The sequence below is a fragment of the Ceratosolen solmsi genome, unplaced genomic scaffold, assembly GCF_000503995.2.
Source record: "Ceratosolen solmsi marchali unplaced genomic scaffold, CerSol_1.0 scaffold1, whole genome shotgun sequence".
Classification (NCBI taxonomy): domain Eukaryota; kingdom Metazoa; phylum Arthropoda; class Insecta; order Hymenoptera; family Agaonidae; genus Ceratosolen; species Ceratosolen solmsi.
The window spans coordinates 11,106,842-11,126,987 of NW_011948415.1; the positions used below are offsets into that span (position 1 = coordinate 11,106,842).

Consider the following 20,146-nt stretch of genomic DNA (forward strand, 5'->3'; position numbering starts at 1 on the left):
CTCTCTCTCTCCTCTCTCTCTCCTCTCTCTCTCTCTCTCTCTCCTCTCTCCTCTCTTCTTTCTTCTTTCTTTTGTATTCATTATGCTTCTTGTGCGCGGCGGCAAATAAATTGGTGTAACGTAAGTCGTTTAAGTGAGTCGTGCGCTTAATTGGTTTCTGAGCCAAAGTAATTTACGAGCCGACCTTTGAATTTCACGGAATTTTTGCTTAATTTATAAATAGCATATACTTACTCTATAATTTAGCATTATCTGATATTGTGTTTAAGATTGTTGTATCCTCCCGTACTCGTTAATAAATACTTTATAATGTTGCTTTACACCTCGCGTGCGGTCGATATCGTAAAAGTTCAAGCGTCGAAATACGGAATGAAAGAACAATAAAGAAAAAAAAAAAATTAATAAATAAATTTTAACACGCGTCTTCGTTACGACTATACTATAGATTATCGTAAATATTTGCCAATACTTGCAATAACGTATATTGTAAATTTTTTATCTTTTGCCCATCCAATGGCAGGCTATTGAGCATCCTCGAGTAGCTAAGCTAAAGTGAGAAAAATGTGAAAAACCATATGTAAATCGCAAATATAATCTTATCCCTCGATATTTTATGCTCAATGATACATGCATCATTTTGCCAATGCTTAAGCGCGCCCCTCCACACAGAACACACACGCGCGCGCGCGCGCGCCCGTCCATCTAGCTATCCATGTAAGATTAAATTACATTTAAATACTAATATGTAAATAGAGCCATCGATATTTTAATTAAACGCTTCGTAAATTATTCTTTAGCAGCCACATACACACGCGCACACGCACACACACACACATATGAACTTGAAACATTATTTTTATTATCGTAAAACAGCTTGCTTGTCGCACCCTCAATATAGTCTAACACCAAACATTTAGATGTACAACTGTTTTCAGTTTCATTAAGCAATTAAGCTAATCCTGTAATTCGTAGATGTAACTTAGTTGAGTAATTTCGCAAGGAGCGTAGTAGTAGTAGTAGTAGTATCGCTGGAACTCGTGTTATTCCTTATAATAAAAGCATATAGATCGTCAACTCAATTCCCGAGTATTTATTTGATAAATACATTGTATTATATTTCTGATATCACTGTAATAATAATCATATTTATAATAAATTGCTTTTAATTTAATTTGATTCGGTCTACCTACGGCCTTTCTTGCTTGCAATCAACCACGTGGTGTGAATTTGGATTTTCGCTATCCAACCTAGTAAGTATTTAGACACGAGCCCAACTTTTTGCCTGAATGATTGTATTTCATTGTATTGTCAGCATTGTGTACCATTGGCATGCATAGATTTTGTTTTAACACTCTGCTATTCTTACCTATTGTGCCTCATTAGACACTCGTCTCGTGCCTCTGAATTCACTCGTAATACAATAAACCACTTAATTAAATCATATAACCGAAACCAAGCCAACGCACTTGTCAAATAACTCATTTTTCATATGTACTAATCACTTAACAAACTTCTACTATGATTTAATTAATTGAGGTAATTAAAAAAATGACGCCCACCCACTACCTTTTGAACACGGGATGGGGGGGGGTGGGCTTGAATATACAATTTCATAATAAAATTTAATAATTTAATGAATTATTGTAATGAAAATATTATCAATTCCGCTGAATGACACGCTTTTGTGATTTGTTTCATGGAAACGACAGAAGTTGATCGAGGTGTGCATAGCTTTGAAGGTCTGTTCTCTACAATATGCATAGATTTTAAATTTCAATCGTGAATTTGTCTTATAATTTATTATTAATTTTTTCGTTTTTTGTTTTTGTTTTTGTATTTTTTTTTTTTTTTTTTTTTTTTTTTTGGTTTTTGTTTTTGTCATTGTTTTTAATGCATTTGCATTTTAATATCTAACGGCAATGCAAAAGTTTTGGTTTTGTTATTAAATATCTAAGTTTTTTCGGTTCTTTCATTGTGTTCTTTTTCATTTTTATGTTTTTCTTTCTTTTTCCTCGTGTTTTTTTTTTTCTTCCTTTTTTTTTGTGTGCACAATTGGGTAAAAACGTGATTGCCTCTTTTAAATAAAAATTTGCCAATTATTCTCTGATTACTCCGTGATTAATGAATTTTTCCAATTCCTTTGACATTAGCAACGAATATTCAAAAACGAATCACTAACAACATTATCAAATTATAGCTTGGATCACTTTGTTTGATATTGCGAAGTTGCGAGCAACTTTTTCTTATAAAAATCGCGAGAGTGTGTAATCAAAGTTTCCAGCCAAGCAAACCCTATCAAACAATAAAAATAATGTCAGACTTCGTTTTCATAAGTAAATAGTGTCAAACGCTATCGTGCATTCGCATTACAATAACTCAAAGCGCATGAAATCATTTTCTTACCCAATTCTCAAATAGTTTATCGAAGACTTTTTACGCAACGATATTTTTACCTCATACTTACATTTTGTCAATTTTCAATTAAACGTCGATAAGCTTGCTGAAAAAAAAAAAAAAAAAATTGCCATGACGCTTCACCGCTTTCTTAATTCTCACTAACTTGCTACTAACTTAACGTTTATTTACTTTCATTTTTGTTTATCTCTCTTCACTGGCGATCGATCCTTACGATCTCAGCTCATGCTCGTCAACTTTTCCAGAACAATGTTCCGGGTTACGGTGACGGCGCAAAGGAGGACTTTAGCGACCTGCCGCCCAATCAGCGTAAAAAACGACTGCAGCAGAAGCTCGATGACATGCAAGCAAAAATACAGCAAGAAACGGCGGCGAGGGACGCCCTGATGAAGATGAAAGGCGTCTACGAGCAGAATCCCGCCCTTGGCGATCCCATGACTATAGAGAGTCAATTGAGCCAGTCGAGTAACAAGCTTGACAAACTCGGCGCCGAGCTGATCAAATTCCAAGGATATTTGGACGATGCCATTAAGGCGGGCGTTAGTTTATCAAGGTATCGTCGCTTTTTAGCGTATCGGCGCACCGTAATTGACGTAATTGACGACGCGCCTTCCATGCGAATTCGGCTACGCTTTCATCAACGCATTCATACTCTCTCCCATCAAATTGTCACATTGTAACGCATCTATGCGTTATGGTATGGAGCTCGTCGCTCCATTGCTCTGCACGAATGCACTCGTATGGAAATTGTAAATTGTTAAATTTAACTGCGAATGACTAGTGGCGAGCGACCTATAGCTGTTTATAACGGTAGTCGTGAAAAAAATTAATGAACAAATGAACGATTAATTAAGGAAAGAATCGGCTTTAATATAAATAAGAGAGATGGTCGCGCATCCGCCCTAAATAGGCTAATTAATGATTTTTGTTAATTTCGACAGCCCGAGTCAGTTACAAAGAAAACCAACGACAAATGGCTCAGCCACAAGGCCATTAAGTTCGAGAAGGTCGAGTCATTCGGGAGGCGAGGAAAGTTTGTCGAGATCCGCGTCAGATTCCAGCGTTAGCAATGCTAATGCCAATCAGGCGCTGAATAAAAAAAGTACACCAGGCACACCACAGCCGACGCATGGGTAGGTTCATACTTTGCCATTATTTTCAGCGCATTTATTTTTGGATTTGTGCATTAAGTATTCGTTCGAACGATGATTATTTTACATATTTTTTTTATCGTAAAAATGTCGAGTTCTCGCTCAAGTAAAGTCAAATTAATCCCTAGAATGTCTCGCAGACAGGCTCACCCTTTCAGCACGATTTACGAACAAAATAGCTTGTTAGAAAGTTTAGATTAGAAATTTTGTATCGACTCTTTTGTTTCACCATACTCATGCACAGTTCCACGAATAGCCCGGAGTCTGGTCTTGGAGCATCAAGGACATCGCTGCCAGGCAGCACAGGGGAAGAATATTACGTCGACGAGGTAGACGCTCAGCCTCCCCTTGGAACTTGTAAGGCCCTGTATCCTTTCGACGGTGAGTGTAAAATTGTGCCGCCGGCCAAAGTTCATTAAATCAAATTCCGATTGACGATCGCGCACAGAAATCTGTACATTGTTTCCGCTAACGATTTCTGTAGCAATTAACGACGATCAATCAATCGATCCCATAACGAACGACAATATTTCATTTTTCTTGCTTTTTTTCATTTTTTTTCATTCTTTTCTTTTTGTTTTTGTATACTTCTGTTTAGCCACTAGCGAAGGTTCGATACCAATGTACGACGGCGAGGAGCTCTACATGATTGAATTGGATCAAGGCGACGGATGGACAAGAGTTCGTCGAATTTCGCAGCCGATCGAGGGCTTCGTGCCTACATCATACATAGAATGTCATTTATATAATACATAGTCACGATACTTGGCCCGCTTACAATAAAGCATTATAAAAAGCGAAATCGAGGAATCTGAAGAGATGCCGGTCGTCGCTAAAGGTTAATATTGTCACTTGGAACTCAGCATATACATATCTCGGATTGACTGGCTGCTTAGAGGGATATTGATCGAGTAGAGAATGCCCGTCGAGCTGCAACGAGAGCTTTAATCGAGCCGATTGGAATCGTAAGGCTAATGAAAGAGATGAAAGTGTGTGTGCGTGTGCGACTACGACACGCTTCTTCGCCACAAAGACTCGCATCGGTCGATCCTTGGGACCTCGACGGTGGACAAGCACAAGCTTAGCGGGGCACTTGCAATCCGCTGCTCGAGTACTCATTGTTTCTCCCACCCCCACCCCCACCCCCCAAGAGCGAAGAACGAAGGCATCCATTTTTGTGATTTTATTATTTTTAAATATCTATCGAATCCCGTGCAATTCCCCTTGCGTGTAGTTATAAGATTGTAATGCTAACACAGCCATAGAATGGTGGTCTCTTGTCAGATGAGCGCAACGGCATCGTAACTCTAATATGTTCCATTGTTTGCAATATATTATTCGCATAATGAGTAATTCCAGTGTCGAAAGTACGCGTATTATTTATCAAATAATGTCAGAATTGTGTATGCGTGATAGCATTAAGACATTTTATCAATTATATTTCAATGAAACGATTTGTGGCGAGAGACTGAATATCAGCCAAATTCACCCGTTTATCGGGTGTGATTGCGTCAACGATGTAGACAAATTCCACTTTGGTGTGAAAAGAGGTACTTTATGTGTACATAATATAAACAAATCAATTCTTTCGGCATTAATAGGGAGCCTGCGATAAATTGCTCGAATGTCACTTAGGAAAGAAAACATTATCGATGAATTGAAACTTAGATCTGTGTAAATAAATGTCAGTGTATATCGAAAAACCGAACAAGAGAATGTAAGCGTGAAAGTGCCAGAATCGGAGTCCCGTACGAATTTTAAGTTTTACTTATCCGACATCTGGCACGACTTTTTTTTTCTTCTTTTTTTTTTCTCCCCCCCCCCCCCTTCATCTATTATTATACGATTATGGCACGATTCCCTTAGAACATAGCACAATGCTAGTCAAGCAGATAAGTGTCAAGATTTCAATTGTTAAATTTACTAGCGTTTATTATAATAATAATAATAATAATAATAATGATAATGATAATGATAATGATAATGATAATGATAATGAAAATAATGAAAATAAAAATTATAATAATAATTATAATGATAATAAAAAATAATAATAGTAATAGTAATAGTAATAGTAATAATAATACATGTACGAAGTATAAGAACCGTGATTTTATCAATGTCAACGATAATAAATTTATGCAGGGTACAGCTATGATTTGAAGATTGATTTTATGTTATAACCGTATTTCTCAAATTTTTAAGACTTTTGTTAAGAATGCAAGTAAGAATTATGATGAATTTGAAACAATGAAATGTTTATTCTCCGTTTGTAATCGAAATATTGTAAATTTTGTTATGCCATTGTCATTAACGAATGGAAAAATAGCATACTATAAGCAAAATGTACAAGAAATTTTTTATAAAATAATTAAATATCCAATACTATGTAACTATAAACTCTACCCTTATAGAAATATTAATTCACATTTTATCGGATTGACTGTAGAGCAAACTTTAAATTCTCTTTTTTTTTCTTTTTTAATTATATATATATATATATATATATATATATATAAACAAAAACAAAAACAAAAAAATAATGTTTTCATTTGATAATAGCTTTGTATGCACGAATACCTGTTCCAATGGGGAAGCTCGGAATTTCATCAGGAGCATGTTTGTACATGTCTTGAATAAACCATGGACCACGATTAAAATTCATAAATGTGTTAATCGCATATATTACGCGTATATGCGCATGTGTATATATATATATTTTATCGTTAAACTATAGATTTCATTATGTAATTACGGTTTCGGTAAAATACATTAGCAAACAAGCAATTAAACATTTTACACAACAGCAATGATTGTCTCTCGAAAAACGTATTTTATTGTTTGTTTATCTATGTTGTATTTTACATGAATCAAATAGCCGCGCCATTATTGTGGTTCTTTAAATTTAAATACAAAAAATACATAAATATATTTTAAGACTTGTAATTTATTGTCGATCGGGAGAAAAATGTGACCTTCAATTTTAACGATAATTTTTGCAAATCGCAATTTGTTAATTACAGATTAATACACAAGTGAGAAAGTAATGGTGGCCGAAGTAGGCAAGACGACTAGCAATGGACATTTTAAGTATGTCAATTCTTTGTATATTTTGTGATTTTTTTTACTAGCGATCGCGATGAAGACTGTAGATAATTAACTAAGCGACTTATAGTTTTAATGATAATTAATAAATTTATCATCATTGATAAAATATAGGTACTAAAGCCAATATAACTCATTTATATACTGCAAAGAGCAAGTAGGCGAGTCTTGACATTATTGCCCTTCCTCGACTATTTATCCGTAAACTATTTTACAAACGATTCAATCATTTTGAAAAATAATGAAACTACTAATAATCGATAATATTCCACGTCGAGATTATCATTATTTTTTCATTGTTTTTCAAAAATATTTGATCGCTCGAAGACTTTGGCAAGAAATATTTTCGTCGTTTCTACAAAATTTTTAACCGAATGAGTAAAATATTCATTCAAATTATCAGCACCTTAACTTCTCTTGTCAATTTTTTTTTTTAATATCTGTACAAAGCTTATTAGTTTCATTTTGTGTATAATAAATGAAGATTGTGAGCTCTTTCACAATTAAAACGGAATTCCAATTTAATTATTAATTTATTAAAACCCGTAAATTATTGTTTATTGTTATTATAGTATCCATAATGTTTTATGTAACTAATAAATAAGGATAAATAATGTACAAACTTTATTCTCACAAAATGTATTACGTCCAGTGGACAATTGACTAGATAGAAATTACAGTGTGTTACAAATAATTTCAAAACTGAGTTTAAGAATATGAATAGGTAAAGGAATTTCTCGCACACATCGTTGAAAAAGTCGCCGGACGTAACATTACTGCCATTCACAAACAAAACAAAAAAAACATTTTCAATTTATACTTTCGTTGAAAAGTAAAAATAATAATAAGAGATGATAATTAATGTAACGAATGATGTATGATTAATTAAAATCGACAATACTCGTCATCTTTGATAATTAATTTTTCTAGTCGAATAGTACCGCTTGTTCGTCGCACACACTAATTTATTTACTAATTCATTTGCCTCGTCGAGATCTCATGACAATTATTATACGATAATTTGTTTTATCTTTTAATTACTTTATTCGCTTCGAAGGCACTGACAGTTAATCGGTCATTAAAATGACCATTACAAACTTTACTTGCAGTCACGTATTTTTAATAAAACAATGCTACGATGTTCAAAGCGAACAGTCAGTTTGAAGAAAAAAAATAGGAAAAAAGATTTAAAACAAATTAATCTTAACTTAAAAATTATCATACACATTTTCCTTTTTATATTATAATCGGTATACATTTTTTCACAAACGAAGTTCATAACAAAAAATTGCTGTATATAAATAATTTCCAAAGTAAAACGATAAATAGTGTAGCAAAGATACAAATAATTTATTTTACTGTCTAAATGTGTCACAATTGTTTATATACGGAGACACTTTTTTTTTCTTTTTCTTTTTTATTGAATTATTGCACGAATATTATTAATAACATATTGTATATAAGCGCCTGTGTTTAAAGCATATAATTTTTTGTTTTTGGTTTTTTTTTTTTCGTTTTTGTTTTTTCTTACTTCTTTTACTCCATACTTTTGTCATACGACAATAAATTACACAATATGTGTAAAATTTTTATTTCCATTTTATGAAAATGCGACCAATTTATAATCTCTTGCTTAAGTAAAAATCTTGATATGTTAAAAGATTTAAAATAATGAATGTGAATTAACTCAATCATAGTGGAGATTGAAAACACAAAATTCCATTTCTTAATTATTGTTCGAATAAGAGTGGCTGGATGTGTCAAGTTTAAACTTACTTTGCGCTTTGATTACTTTGTCATTAATGTATCACGATAAAGAGTCGGGTCAAAAAAACGCTGACAAATTATATTTAGGTACTTGGGCATCGTAGTAACAATCTCATTAAATAATTCTGGGTGCGATAATGGATAATTTTATTGTACATTAACATCCACATTTTAAATCTTTGAAAGCCGCCTGAGGATGAAAAAAGCCATTAATGTGTGCTCGCGCGTGCGTATGTACGTCTCGCAGGGATTATAAACATTATTTATAACATTATTTACAAATTGAAGTTGATTATATAATACCTAACGGACATCGAGAAAGTATTTTATATTTTACACGTGCGTAGCGATTTTCGGAGTCAATTCATAATGACGGTATTTTGTAAATCGACTGTAACGGCTGCGTGAAACGTCATTACAAAATTTTGTTGGCTCGCGCACGCACACAAGCACACACACAAAGTATATGATATTATAAAACAAACTTGAGTTAAAACTATTATTATAAAGTTATGATTATTTTAAATGAGTATAAAGCGCTTATTGGATTAGACATTATCGCACCCGCATCTCTCTCTCTCTCTCTCTCTCTCTCTCTCTCTCTCTTTGTTCGAGCTATGTAACAAACAATCGTCAAACCCTTACTAAATCCGTTAGCAATATAGACATTGACGTTTCCTTTCCTTCTGTAGGGCTAGAATTTTTAAAAAAAAAAACCACCCCATAATATTTCCTTCGCGATAAGAAACTTGACCACTTGGATAATCGTGCAGAAATGAGGAATCGACGATGCGCCGCGCGCTCATCCCTAATCTTCTTCAACAATATCGTTGACGTTTCACCCTTCGATACAGTTTTGCATTCAGGATTTAATGTGCGCCACGTTAGACGCACATCGACGACTCTCATGCGCTCCTCGTCGACAGTTCAAAGAATATACAATGTGTGATTGTTGGAAAGGAGGAGAAGGATGAGAGAGGGTGAGCGTGATCTGTGACTGGGCGTGGTAACGTTTATCCGTATCGACAACTCGACCCGCGAATATTAAGGATTAAAGGAGACAAACGATCGATCAAACATACGCGCCGGAAAATGTCAACGGGTTGCGTGGGGCGCGGACGCGTCCCATCGTCCCACGCTTATTACGCACGAAACATTAAACTGTACAAAATGGGAAAAAGAAAGGAAACGTGGTGCGACGTGTCCGCCTCTGTAAGTTACTCTTCCTCCTTTCCCCCGTCCCGTCGTGCTCCATATTATTAGCCGGGCCCGCAGCCACGAGTGAGTAGGCTCCGATGTTGCTCAGACGCTGAGGTCCTCCCACTCTTCGCGCTGGCGGGACGACAAGTCGATCCTCAACCGTAACGAGAGGTCCTGCAAGTGGTCGTGGATGCGCGCCGGAAGTGGATTCTCCTTCAAGTCGATGAACTCGAGCGCCGGTGAGTGCCTCAGCATCTCCACGTCGATCTCTAATTTATTACACACAAGAGAGATTGTTTGCGTTAGTCTTTGGTATTATTAGCCTTGGGCGCCTCCTACTTTTCACGGTCGCGCTGCTGTTGTGCTCCTTCAATGCGCTCGGGAATCGCGCGTCGATTGGCCAGGGACTTCCCGAGCCTTTTAATCGACGTGACGAGCCAATCGACACGCGACACTGCCCGCCTCGTCGCTTCGCTGCAGCCGCGCACACTTTACTTTCACCTTGGCGGCTCATTTATACGGCCGTTTAAAGCGTAATTGCCGGTCGCGCGACGGGTGATGGTGATTGCGATGATGGTGGTTGTGGTGGTGACTCACCGATTATAGAATTGTTATTGGCGAGGAGCCGCTTGAGCTGTGGTATTCGGAAGGTGACAACGGGTAGGGCGATAAAGGCGTTGTATGAGATGTCGAGCCTCTCGAGCGCTTGGAGCTCCGACAGTTCCTCCGGCAATTTACTCATTTGGTTGTGACTCAGGTTCAGCTCTGTGGAAAAGCGTCGAGAAAGCGAAAATTTTTAATCGTGAGAGTTAATGTGCCAGTTGAATTAATCAAGCATTGCATAAGTGTACGAACCAGTGATGAGAGAGAACTTGACGGCGAATTTCGGCGGAATCTTGGTGATGACGTTACCCGAGAGGTCGCAGCTCTTGAGCTCCGTGTGCCTCATGAGATGATAGACGGCATCCGGTACTTGCATCAGCTGGCACTCGGACAGATCTGCGAACATGCGAGACACTAAGTTGAAGACTCTTTGGACTCGTTGGCTACGTTCGCCAGCGTAACATCCGTGTCCCCTCGGAACAGCTTCCTTTCCAATATCCTAAAATTGCGTCTTGCTTGGTTTATCCCGCGCGTCTAAGAGATCCACTCTCCATAGGACCGTTATCCGACAGAAACTGGGCCAAGGATTTACTTGCAACTCACTCACTCTCTCTCTCTCTCTCTCTCTCTCTCTCACTTTTTAAAAACGATTTTATTAATAGCACGTATATAGCGTGGCTGACTTTGTAAAATTGGAGCGAATGGGTATAAGCGCCGTTAGCTGGCTTATCCCCTACCATTAGTCATGCTAATTAAGAAGACGCTCGACGCCCTAATACCCCAGCCCCAGCACCAGCTCCATCGACGCCCGCATTATTTGCGAACAAGCTCCGCGACCAGGAACGACCGTTGACGTATCGCACGACAGCTCGAGCTCCGGCTCGTTCCGCCCAATCGCGCTCCCAACTCCCCTTTCCACGCTGTCCGGGACAATCTCGGGAAATTTATCGCAAGTTTAGCGGATTAAGGCGAGCGAACGCGAGCGACGCGGAAATAGCGGAGAAACGGAAGCGAGTCGCCGGTGGTCGAGAATCCACGATCCATCGCGCCCTAAACGTAACCGCGGCATGCGAAAGCGAACGTTCAACGCTTTCTCCGTGGGGCCCGAGGCGAGGCGCAAGTTTCCGGGTGCACTGACACGCCCGTCCGGGCGCTTTTCCTCGCGGCCATTGTTAGCGCGCACTTTTCTCCACGATCGTCACGCATAAGGGGGAGAGGGCCGTCGAATTTGTTCCCCGACCCTCAACAAATCGAGCGCCGAAGCTACTCGGATTTGACCGGACATTACCAAGGGCGCCGCTCTCCTGGGCTTCCTCGCACTGCAGGACGACCTTCGTCACGGCGCTCGCCATGTTGCCCGCCCGAGCGCGAGACTTCCGGGTGCGCGACTGCCGCTACACAGCAGTGACGAGCCTCGATGGCGACGCCTACTCCCTCTGTCCCTCTCCGTCCTTCGCCGCTGCACTCGCTGCTGCCGTCGCCGCTGCTGCCGCCACCGCCTCCGCCATCCGGAAAGTTACGAAAATAGCAGTGGCGTGCAGGAGCCTTGAGGCGAGGTCGGGCCCTCGGCTCTTATCTGCCCATCGCTTTTCACTCGCTGATCGTTACGCGAATAATGGAAACTCGAGCGTCAAAATAGGAGAGAGAGAGAGAGAGAGAGACGAGACGAGACGAGACGAGACAAGAGAGAAAGCAAATAGTCGTCGCGCGATAATTTATTTACTCCGATTGTTACCGACGGCATCTAATGCATTAGTCGGTCGATCGCTCGCGCTCACACACCGATCCTTATTATCTCGAGGATGTCCTCGCACGCAATTATACGCCCCTGCTGCATCATTTTTTGTCACTTATTTATATTGTTCGTTCGTTCGTTCGTTCGTTCGTTCGTGCGTTCGTTTGCTCGTGCGGAAACGGTGACTTATTTGCATTGAAATCTGGCCCGTGTCTCCGCTTATAGGATTTAAGCCACGACAACGACGACGACGACGACGACGTGACGACATTATGAGAACGATCAAAAAGTCGCTCGAATCCCAGGACTGCGATGCCCCAATGACAACTACTAGGCTAATATTTTGGGCATCCCCCCCTCTCTTTCCATTCAACAAAGAGCATCGTTATTCAGCGGGAGCTAATTATCCTTTTCGTTTTCACCGTGGAGCGCTCGCGTTGCTCTTTTTATCGACATGTGGCAAAAAATAATATTTTTCTTCTTATTTAATTGTTACATGCTGGAAGGCTCGTTACTTTATATAACCTATTAATTATTTTGTGACTTACGTAAGAGACGGCGGATAGGCGAGGAAACGATATCGAACGCAACGCAGTTTTCTCCGATGCGCGCTACTTTGCAAATATGCCCGGAAAGATCGCGCAAACGCGCTCTCGCGAACATAATAATTGGCGCTTTCGCGAATACGCCTGGCTCGCTCCGGTGGCCGGTGCCTCTTACGCTCATCACGATCCTCTCGTCGCCCATAATCCAGCGACGGCGAAAACTGGTGCACACTCCGTGCGGGATCCTCCGCGCTCTCATCGCCACACAACGCGTCCTTCTCTCACGGCAAGCTGCCTTTTAAGGCCCTCGATGCTCCCATATACGGGGCCACTCGGTTGCCACGCACTCCCCCCGGCCTCTATCGCACAAAGAGACTTATTTTAGTCGCGCTGACAAAAATCCGCGGAAATAACGAGGGACAAAGGATCAGCCCCTGCTCTTCCCTCTCGCGCCCCGAGATTCCATTCCGCGTTTCAAAGCGCTGTTTTTCCATTGTCCCGACGCTGCTTGTCGGCCACCGTCGCCTCCCATTCAGCCCCGGGGACCGCCATGGCAGCACCACGTTCCACCCTCGGTGCTTTGACCCACCGTGCTTTAACAAGCGCGGTGGACTCGCGACATTTCCAAGCGCTTTCCCGAGTTCCCCGCGGCCCCTCCCGGACCAAAATAGACGCTTTAACGGTAAAAGCAGAAGAAGCGAGTAAGATGCATCGGTGCTCTTGTACGCCTCGCGCCTCCATGCACCACCGAGGGGAACAATGGCCGGACGCGTTACGCAACGCCGCGAGATATCAATCCTCTGCGATATTGGTTGCGCGTCGCTCGCATTTCACTTTTGTTGCGCGTCGAGTACCCGGATGAGCCTTCCCGCGACCAGGATGATATCCTAGATCCGCGAACGCCGGCTAATTGTGCTTTCCCGTTCCCTTATCGCATCACCAAACGCCCCTCGCCTTTCTCGCCCAGCGTCCCTTTTCCCACCCACCCTACCCGACCAAATTTACCTCACATTCTCGCCTCGTCCTCCCTCGATTCTCTACGGCTTTTTACGCAATTTCGCGCTCTCCTGTCTTTCAACGTCGGTGCCCATGAAGCGCCTCCTCTGTCTCATGGGAGCACAATTATCGCAAGGACGCGCAGTTATTCGCGATCTCTGCACGCTCGCGATGCTATCGCGCAGGATAAAACAGTAACGGGTAAACGAATGTCGTCGTCGTCGTCGTCGTCGTCGTCGTCGTTCCTTCAATAATCCTAACAAGAACGAACGTTATCCTCCAAACATGACGAAATAAAAATTCGAGTTATTGGCAGTTTGGGATTGATGAAAGGTCGACGGTATTATGGGAATTTGGAGGGATGATCGCGCTCAGTCGCGCGTAATTATCACGCCGAGGTGTGCCCGCAGCGAACGTTGTCGATCGAACGTGGGAATAAGGGTTTGGGATCAGAGGCGTAAATGGTCGTGGAAAGAAATTGTCGCAAGGAAAAATGCACGCACACTGCATGACGTCGTAAGCTCGATGCCAAATGACGCACTTGTTGATGCGTCGACTGCGACAGTGAGGCTACTATCTCCCTTTCACCGTCGTACGCCCTTTCTCGTGGACTCGCAGTCTCCGCTTCCTCCGTCTTTTCTTCCCGATTTCGCCGGTCGAGGTTAATATTGACGACTTTGTCACCTTGTTGTAACCTGCTTGTAGGAGCATAATTCTTTTCACGGGCTCGCCTCCCCGTAACTCCCTGGACCATTTATTTTGACAATTCGATATCCTGCGGCACTTAAAACCAGTGGCTCTAACCCCAGCTGGGAATAAGCTTAAATCATGTTCGGACGGCGAAAGTGCCTCGTCAATTGGTAAAGGAAGAGCGCTCGCTTTGATCGTAGTCGATGTTCAAGCTTCGTGCGAAACAATCGACATCGTTCTTTCGTTACTCCAGTTAGAATCCCTCGGGGTCTCCGGAAACCACCAAGTCCCGCACTCTATAAGTATTTGACTTGTCCTGTGCATTACATAGCATCAGCACTAATTTCAAGACTTTGACGTATAATCGAGACTGAATGGATTGCGATGAAAATTTCATACAGCGGGATACGAATTGCTCAAATGTAATCGCAATTGCTCCAAAGAAATACACAAACAAAAACAAACGGCAGGGGCAAAAAAAAAAAAAAAGAAAGAAACAAAAAAGAAAAAAAAAAGAATAAATAAGAGATTGGCATTATTAATAATCGTTTTCCCAATTACTCTAAATAATACATCAACGAACGATTTAACAGTTCGCCAGTTTTCACCCAGTTTGCAAAGACTTTTTAAGACCATGAAATACCATGAAATACCGTGGAAATATAAAAAGTGCAGTGTTAAAGTGTGATTTTATCGCCTTGGAGTAGTCACAGCGATTTACGAGAATCTACTGATCACGGAGATAAGCTCGAATGGAAGAAACAAATTTTCATCTAAAAGCTATAAAAGCCATGAGCGACTTATTTGGTCGATTGCAATTTATCAGCACTGAAATCATGAAATCACTGTATTCGCTTGCGGGCCGATCATTTACTTTTTTTACATACCTGGTTCTCAATAATTCCAATGCGATCGTTAAATATCATAATCTGCTAAACGAACTTCCAACGCTAAATATTATCAATCGAACGTTGTTCTTCAAAATTCATACACCAGATTTACTCCCACAATTGACGCGGATCTAGAATCATTGTTTTATCGGCACCCACACCTACAAAGCCCAAGCACAAGCACAGTGCTACGACACTTATTGGCGAACAAATTGGGGCTGATCAAATTAATAAATGCCCAATCGATATTTCGCTCCCATTTCGCCTCATTATGAACGCCAACTAAGCAACGATGGATTATGACAATTAGCATCAACGAAATTCGCGAGCCAATTCCGTGCCAATAAGCGACGCTCATAGCGACGCTCCGACGACCTGCCGTATTCGCATAAGCGAATTACTGTCTTGCGGCCGTCAAGCTTCCCTTGCGATGCGCGGGACCGTTAATTCGGCGATAAATGCTACTCGCATCAGCGCCGAAACTTGAACCATTTGGCCTTGTCGTCGAAGTGGATCCACGTCCTTACGAGGGTGCCGAGAGAAGGTCACGCGATCCCAAAACAACCCCAATCCCCTCGAGGTCCCTACATCCGCGGTTGCACGACGTCGTCGTCGTCGTCGTTGTCGTTGTGCATCGAGACGAAGAAGAAGAAGAAGAAGAAGAAGAAGAAGAAGGAGGAGGAGGAGGAGGAGATGGAGGTGGGTCGCAGCTATGGCGCCTATGCTTATTTATATCTCGGGATCTCGAGAGAACCGTCGGCGCACCCATCTCGATGTACCTTCTCGCTCTTCTCGGGCCGGCGCGTGGATGGGGCCTCGGAGCGTACGAATCGTCCAGGAAGCGAGCGGCACGTCATCTTTCATAGCGGGTCAGCTAGGCGCAAATGCGCGCGCGCACGTGTCGTCGATTATAAATAGACGTTACTGCTCGTTTCGAGGCGCGAGTTGGGCGTGCGCGGATGATCACAGTCGCCGATCTCGGCATCCGGACGGTAAATCACCCGGCTCGATCGGCCGAACACGCTTCTCGTCCGGATCTCCCCGGATATAGCCCCTCCCTATCACCATCGCCCCCCAGGTATGAGGGAGGGAAGAGCGAGATAGAGGCCACGGCGCCCGGACCTCGACCGAGCTCCCAAGGGCAACGGGGATTTGCGTCGCGGCCAAGCTCTTATGCTTGCCCAAGGGTATCATCCTTCCTCGCTCCCACCACCCCATGCACACACCCTCAAACTCCCTCCTCATCCGAGGATTCACTCGCTCCACTTACCGAGATTCCGATTGTCCTGGGCCTCTTCGCAGCGCGCGACCACCCTGATTATGGCCCTCCCTGCCAGCTGCACGCACACTGCCATAGCTACATTGCGCTCACCCTGCTCCTGCGATATCTGCTGTACCTCCTCGGCGTTGTAGGCCGGTGGCTTCATTATTATGCGAACGAGCCAACGACGAGCGACGGCGACGAGCCGCTACTTGTCAAATGCAAGCGATAGAGAGCCACGCGAAGAGTCAGTGAGTGAGTGAGTTGGTGAATTAGTGAGTTAATGAGTGTGAGTGAGAGAGTGAGAAAGAGAGAGAGAGAGAGAGAGAGAGAGAGAGAGAGAAGGAGCGCGCGGGAGTGGGAGAGTGAGAGTGATCGATTGAGTGAGTGACCGAGAAAGGGAGGGACAGAGAGTGAGAGTCAGAGAGAGAGAGAGAGAGAGAGAGAGAGTGAGAGTGAGAGTGAGAGAGATAGAGATAGAGAGAGAGATAATAAAAGATGGGCTCGAGACGAAGCCGGCCGCGAGGAGCCAACGAAAGCCGCTGGCAGGAGTCGCCGTTTGTTACTGATATGCCCGAGAGCACCCGGTGCTATTTAAGCCCTCGCACCGACCCTCCCACTCCGATCAGCTGACTCTCTCGCACAGAGGTGCACTCGCGGCGCTCCCTCTCCCTCTCTTCGCGTGTCCCCCTTGTCCCCGACGAAAACAACGAGAAATGCGAGTGCGCGCTGACGGCCAGGATGGGGGTTCCGATCGGGGCCGATGGTAGCCTGAGGGGGTCGGGTGTGGGACGAGTAGTGGGGTGGGGGAATAGTTACCACCGCCACGTGCTAGAGAGTCATAATGCCGAGGTGCAACCTGTCGACGACGTCTGCGCCTCGCGTAATACACGTTCGGGGCCGACCGCCGTAGCCGCCGCCGCCGCCGCCGCCGCCGCCGCCGCCGCCGCTGGCTTTGTACGCACGGCATAGATCGCTGCCGAGATCCCGATCGATGAACTTGCCGCCCTCGCTTTCTTTTGTCGCGCCTGCTATTCCTCTTGTGCGCGAGCGATAATGTTTGCTCACGTGCCACGCTGATCCCGATCCTCCTTTACCGCGGCGATAGAGTGCCCGTCTATATTTATTCATAATTCTAGTTTCCGCGAAAGCTCGCGAAAGCGCGATAGCCAGATATGCGAATTTGAGGAGGATGTAGGAAATTTTTTGTCGTTCACCGGGTGCTTTGAATAGCGCTTTGTTGTATAGATCGTTGTTGTTGTAAAAGTAGTCGCTGATAAAGTTGGGTGGGCAATGTTTCGCTTCCTCGATTATACGCCTCGATCATTTTGTCATAACAATGGATTTCGTCAACAGTATTTTGTTCGAAGAGATTTCGGCTATTAATTGTTATTAACTAGGATGTCGATAAGTTTTTCGTTATATACCTAATTGGCTCTGTGCTATTTGCCAGTATAATTGTAAAAGTAATTGTAGTCGTTGATTCGTTATCTTGGTGAAATTCTCAACAATTACTATAAAGTGCAATTTTCTTGTTGTTGTTCTTGTTGTTGTTGTTGTTGTTGTTGTTGTTGTTGTTTACAATATTTATCATTATATACAAATTATAAATAATTTGTAATTTTAAAAATCTCGTAGGAAATTCAATCCAATTGATAATACGCGATTTAAGAATTAGAAGTAGTTTGTAGAATTTAAGCAAGTAGTTATAAAGTGTGTATTGCTTTATCTTTAAACAAAATATACTTACTTTTAAGATAAAAAAGCTCGAGATGATGAAGCTCTAAAATCAAAATCGAGCTTTAGTTTTTTCAAAAAAGAGATAACAGAAGAATAAAAATAAAAGAGAAAAATATTGTTAGTGTGAAAATTTGAAAATATAATTATTGAACGGGGAATATAGAAAAATAAAAGAATTATGAAAGTTTGCATATAAAATGAAATTTAAATATTCTTATGTTTAGTTTTGAAAATCTCGTGAATTTTAATAACTATAGACATATACGAGAGCGTTTATAGTTGCGCGTTGAATAAGAATTTTATGAAAATGTAGGGAAGCCCAGGTGTCTTTATCGTTATAAATTATTGCGATTTTCGTACTGAAATTTGATAAAATTTAAAAATATTGAAGTATAATGTATTTTAATCGTTATTAAGTTGGCAGTTTACCCACTGTGCAATATTTCATTCCGCGAAACATTAGAAAAAGTAAGTTTTAATGTTATTCCGGTTTCTTAGGTTACTTGGAACTTTCCGTTTCAATTCTTTCGTGCACTAACTTTTTTTGCGAATATATTTTGCGATGCTGTTCGTTACGTAGAGTTTATTTTTTGATCCTCTTTAAGTTGCACTTTCTTTCTCTCTGTTTTAAAACGACTTTATGTACGTCATACAATCCTCTTTTTCTTTTTATTTTATTGTTGCACCGCTACGTGCAATCGACTAGTGCTTAATATAAACTGTGACTTAATCCAATCATTTGATATATATATATATAAAAAAAAAAAAAAAAAAAAAAAAAACTGTACTGATAATGATAATCAAAAATTTCATCTTTATATTATTGTTTTGCTGTTGTGTCGTAAAAAACAAAAAAAATCTCGATTAAACGAACAATCGCAAAATGGTCTGTTAACTTGCCAACGCCAAGCCCTAAATAGTCCTAAGTTCTATTCTATTCCATATAATTTTCATCTGCAGCTGCGATATTCTTATACATAAATTTGCACTTTGTTAGCTTAATAAAGTTGAAGAAAAAATAGGGTGTTCGGGTGAGTGGAGTGGAAAACCTAAAAGAGAGATGTGTATATTATGTTAAAAGAAGCTATAGTACATTTATTTTGGTCTTAAAGTGTACGACAATTAATAGCCAACCTACACACTTACTTATTTATATATAACTTCGTATCAAATGTACTAAGAAATAATAACGGTAATAATAACGGCTTTAACGATAAGGCTTATTGTATTTAACGTATTTAAGCATATGTATAATCTCATAATGAGAGTGATGAGAAATGATAAAAGTTGGAATGAAAAAATGTATCATTATACAAAATAATAAAGGATTGAAAGCTATCGCGACGTTAAGTAGAGCTTAATTTTTACGAAAGTTCTATAAAAAGACCGTAAGTTGTGAGCGAAGTTTGAGGGAAAAGGAAAGGAAAGGAGAAGGGAAGAGAAGAAGAAGAAGAAGAAGAAGATGAAGAATAAGAGAGTGAAAAAAATACAAAGTGCTTTTTTAAATTCAAGCTCTGGACGATGAAGAAAAGGCGTGATAGCACAGCTGCAGAGAAGGGGATTTCAAGCATCGGAGAATCCTCGTGCGTGCGATATACACAGAGTGAGAGAGAGAGAGAGAGAGAGAGAGAGAGAGAGAGAGAGTGTGTGTGTGTGTGTGTGTGTGTGAAGCGGGCGATAAAGGGGGACGGGTGGACGAGGGGACGAGGGGACGGGGGTGGATGGGTGGGGGAGAATCGTAATAACAGGCCTCGCTATTCGCAGAGGTGGACGCGCGCGCTAATATAAACTCGGCGTAGTCTGGAGGATTTTGCGTGTCTGCCAAAAAGCATTGGCGTTCCGCTTGCTCGGGACAAAGAGGCCGCGAGGGTGAAGAAATGCCTGGAAAGTGAGTCTCATTGATGCGACGGCCATCCCTGGGACCCGAGTCTTTGACCGAAAGTTCAAGCTGCCTCCTCCTCCAGCTCATCGCGTCCTTTATTCCCTGGCAGCAGCCCCGCGTTAACAATTCCATGTTCCAGCTGCGCTTTTAAATGACGCTGACCGAA

The 20,146-nt window shown here is 41.6% G+C and overlaps 2 protein-coding genes across 4 annotated transcripts in view; one reads left to right on the top strand and one right to left on the bottom strand.

Annotated features, from left to right (window-relative positions):
• The window catches only part of Cip4 (formin-binding protein 1-like Cip4), a 58,881-nt gene extending 54,371 nt beyond the window's left edge, over positions 1-4,510 (top strand). The window contains exons 8-11 of the mRNA XM_011507944.1: positions 2,661-2,968; positions 3,357-3,548; positions 3,811-3,947; positions 4,165-4,510. Of these exons, the coding sequence (XP_011506246.1) occupies positions 2,661-2,968; positions 3,357-3,548; positions 3,811-3,947; positions 4,165-4,322 (795 nt within the window). The 3' untranslated portion in view covers positions 4,323-4,510. The remainder of the gene's footprint in view (positions 1-2,660; positions 2,969-3,356; positions 3,549-3,810; positions 3,948-4,164) is intronic.
• Positions 4,511-9,397: 4,887 nt separating this feature from the next.
• Positions 9,398-16,611, bottom strand: Sclp (leucine rich repeat containing protein 20 sclp). Of its 3 annotated transcripts, none has more exons than XM_011507945.1 (4): positions 16,368-16,609; positions 10,494-10,637; positions 10,236-10,403; positions 9,398-9,907 (listed from the first exon to the last, which is right to left on the bottom strand). In XM_011507945.1, the coding sequence occupies exons 1-4, from the start codon at positions 16,522-16,524 to the stop codon at positions 9,741-9,743; spliced, it is 636 nt and encodes a 211-aa protein (XP_011506247.1). In that variant the 5' UTR covers positions 16,525-16,609; the 3' UTR covers positions 9,398-9,740. The 3 variants fall into 3 exon arrangements, 2 of the variants coding, with proteins under 2 accessions (XP_011506247.1, XP_011506248.1); XM_011507946.1 differs by lacking the exon at positions 16,368-16,609 and adding an exon at positions 11,530-11,687; XR_913117.1 differs by having other exon boundaries at positions 9,826-9,907; positions 9,978-10,403; positions 16,368-16,611.
• Between the last annotated feature and the right edge of the window lie 3,535 nt (positions 16,612-20,146).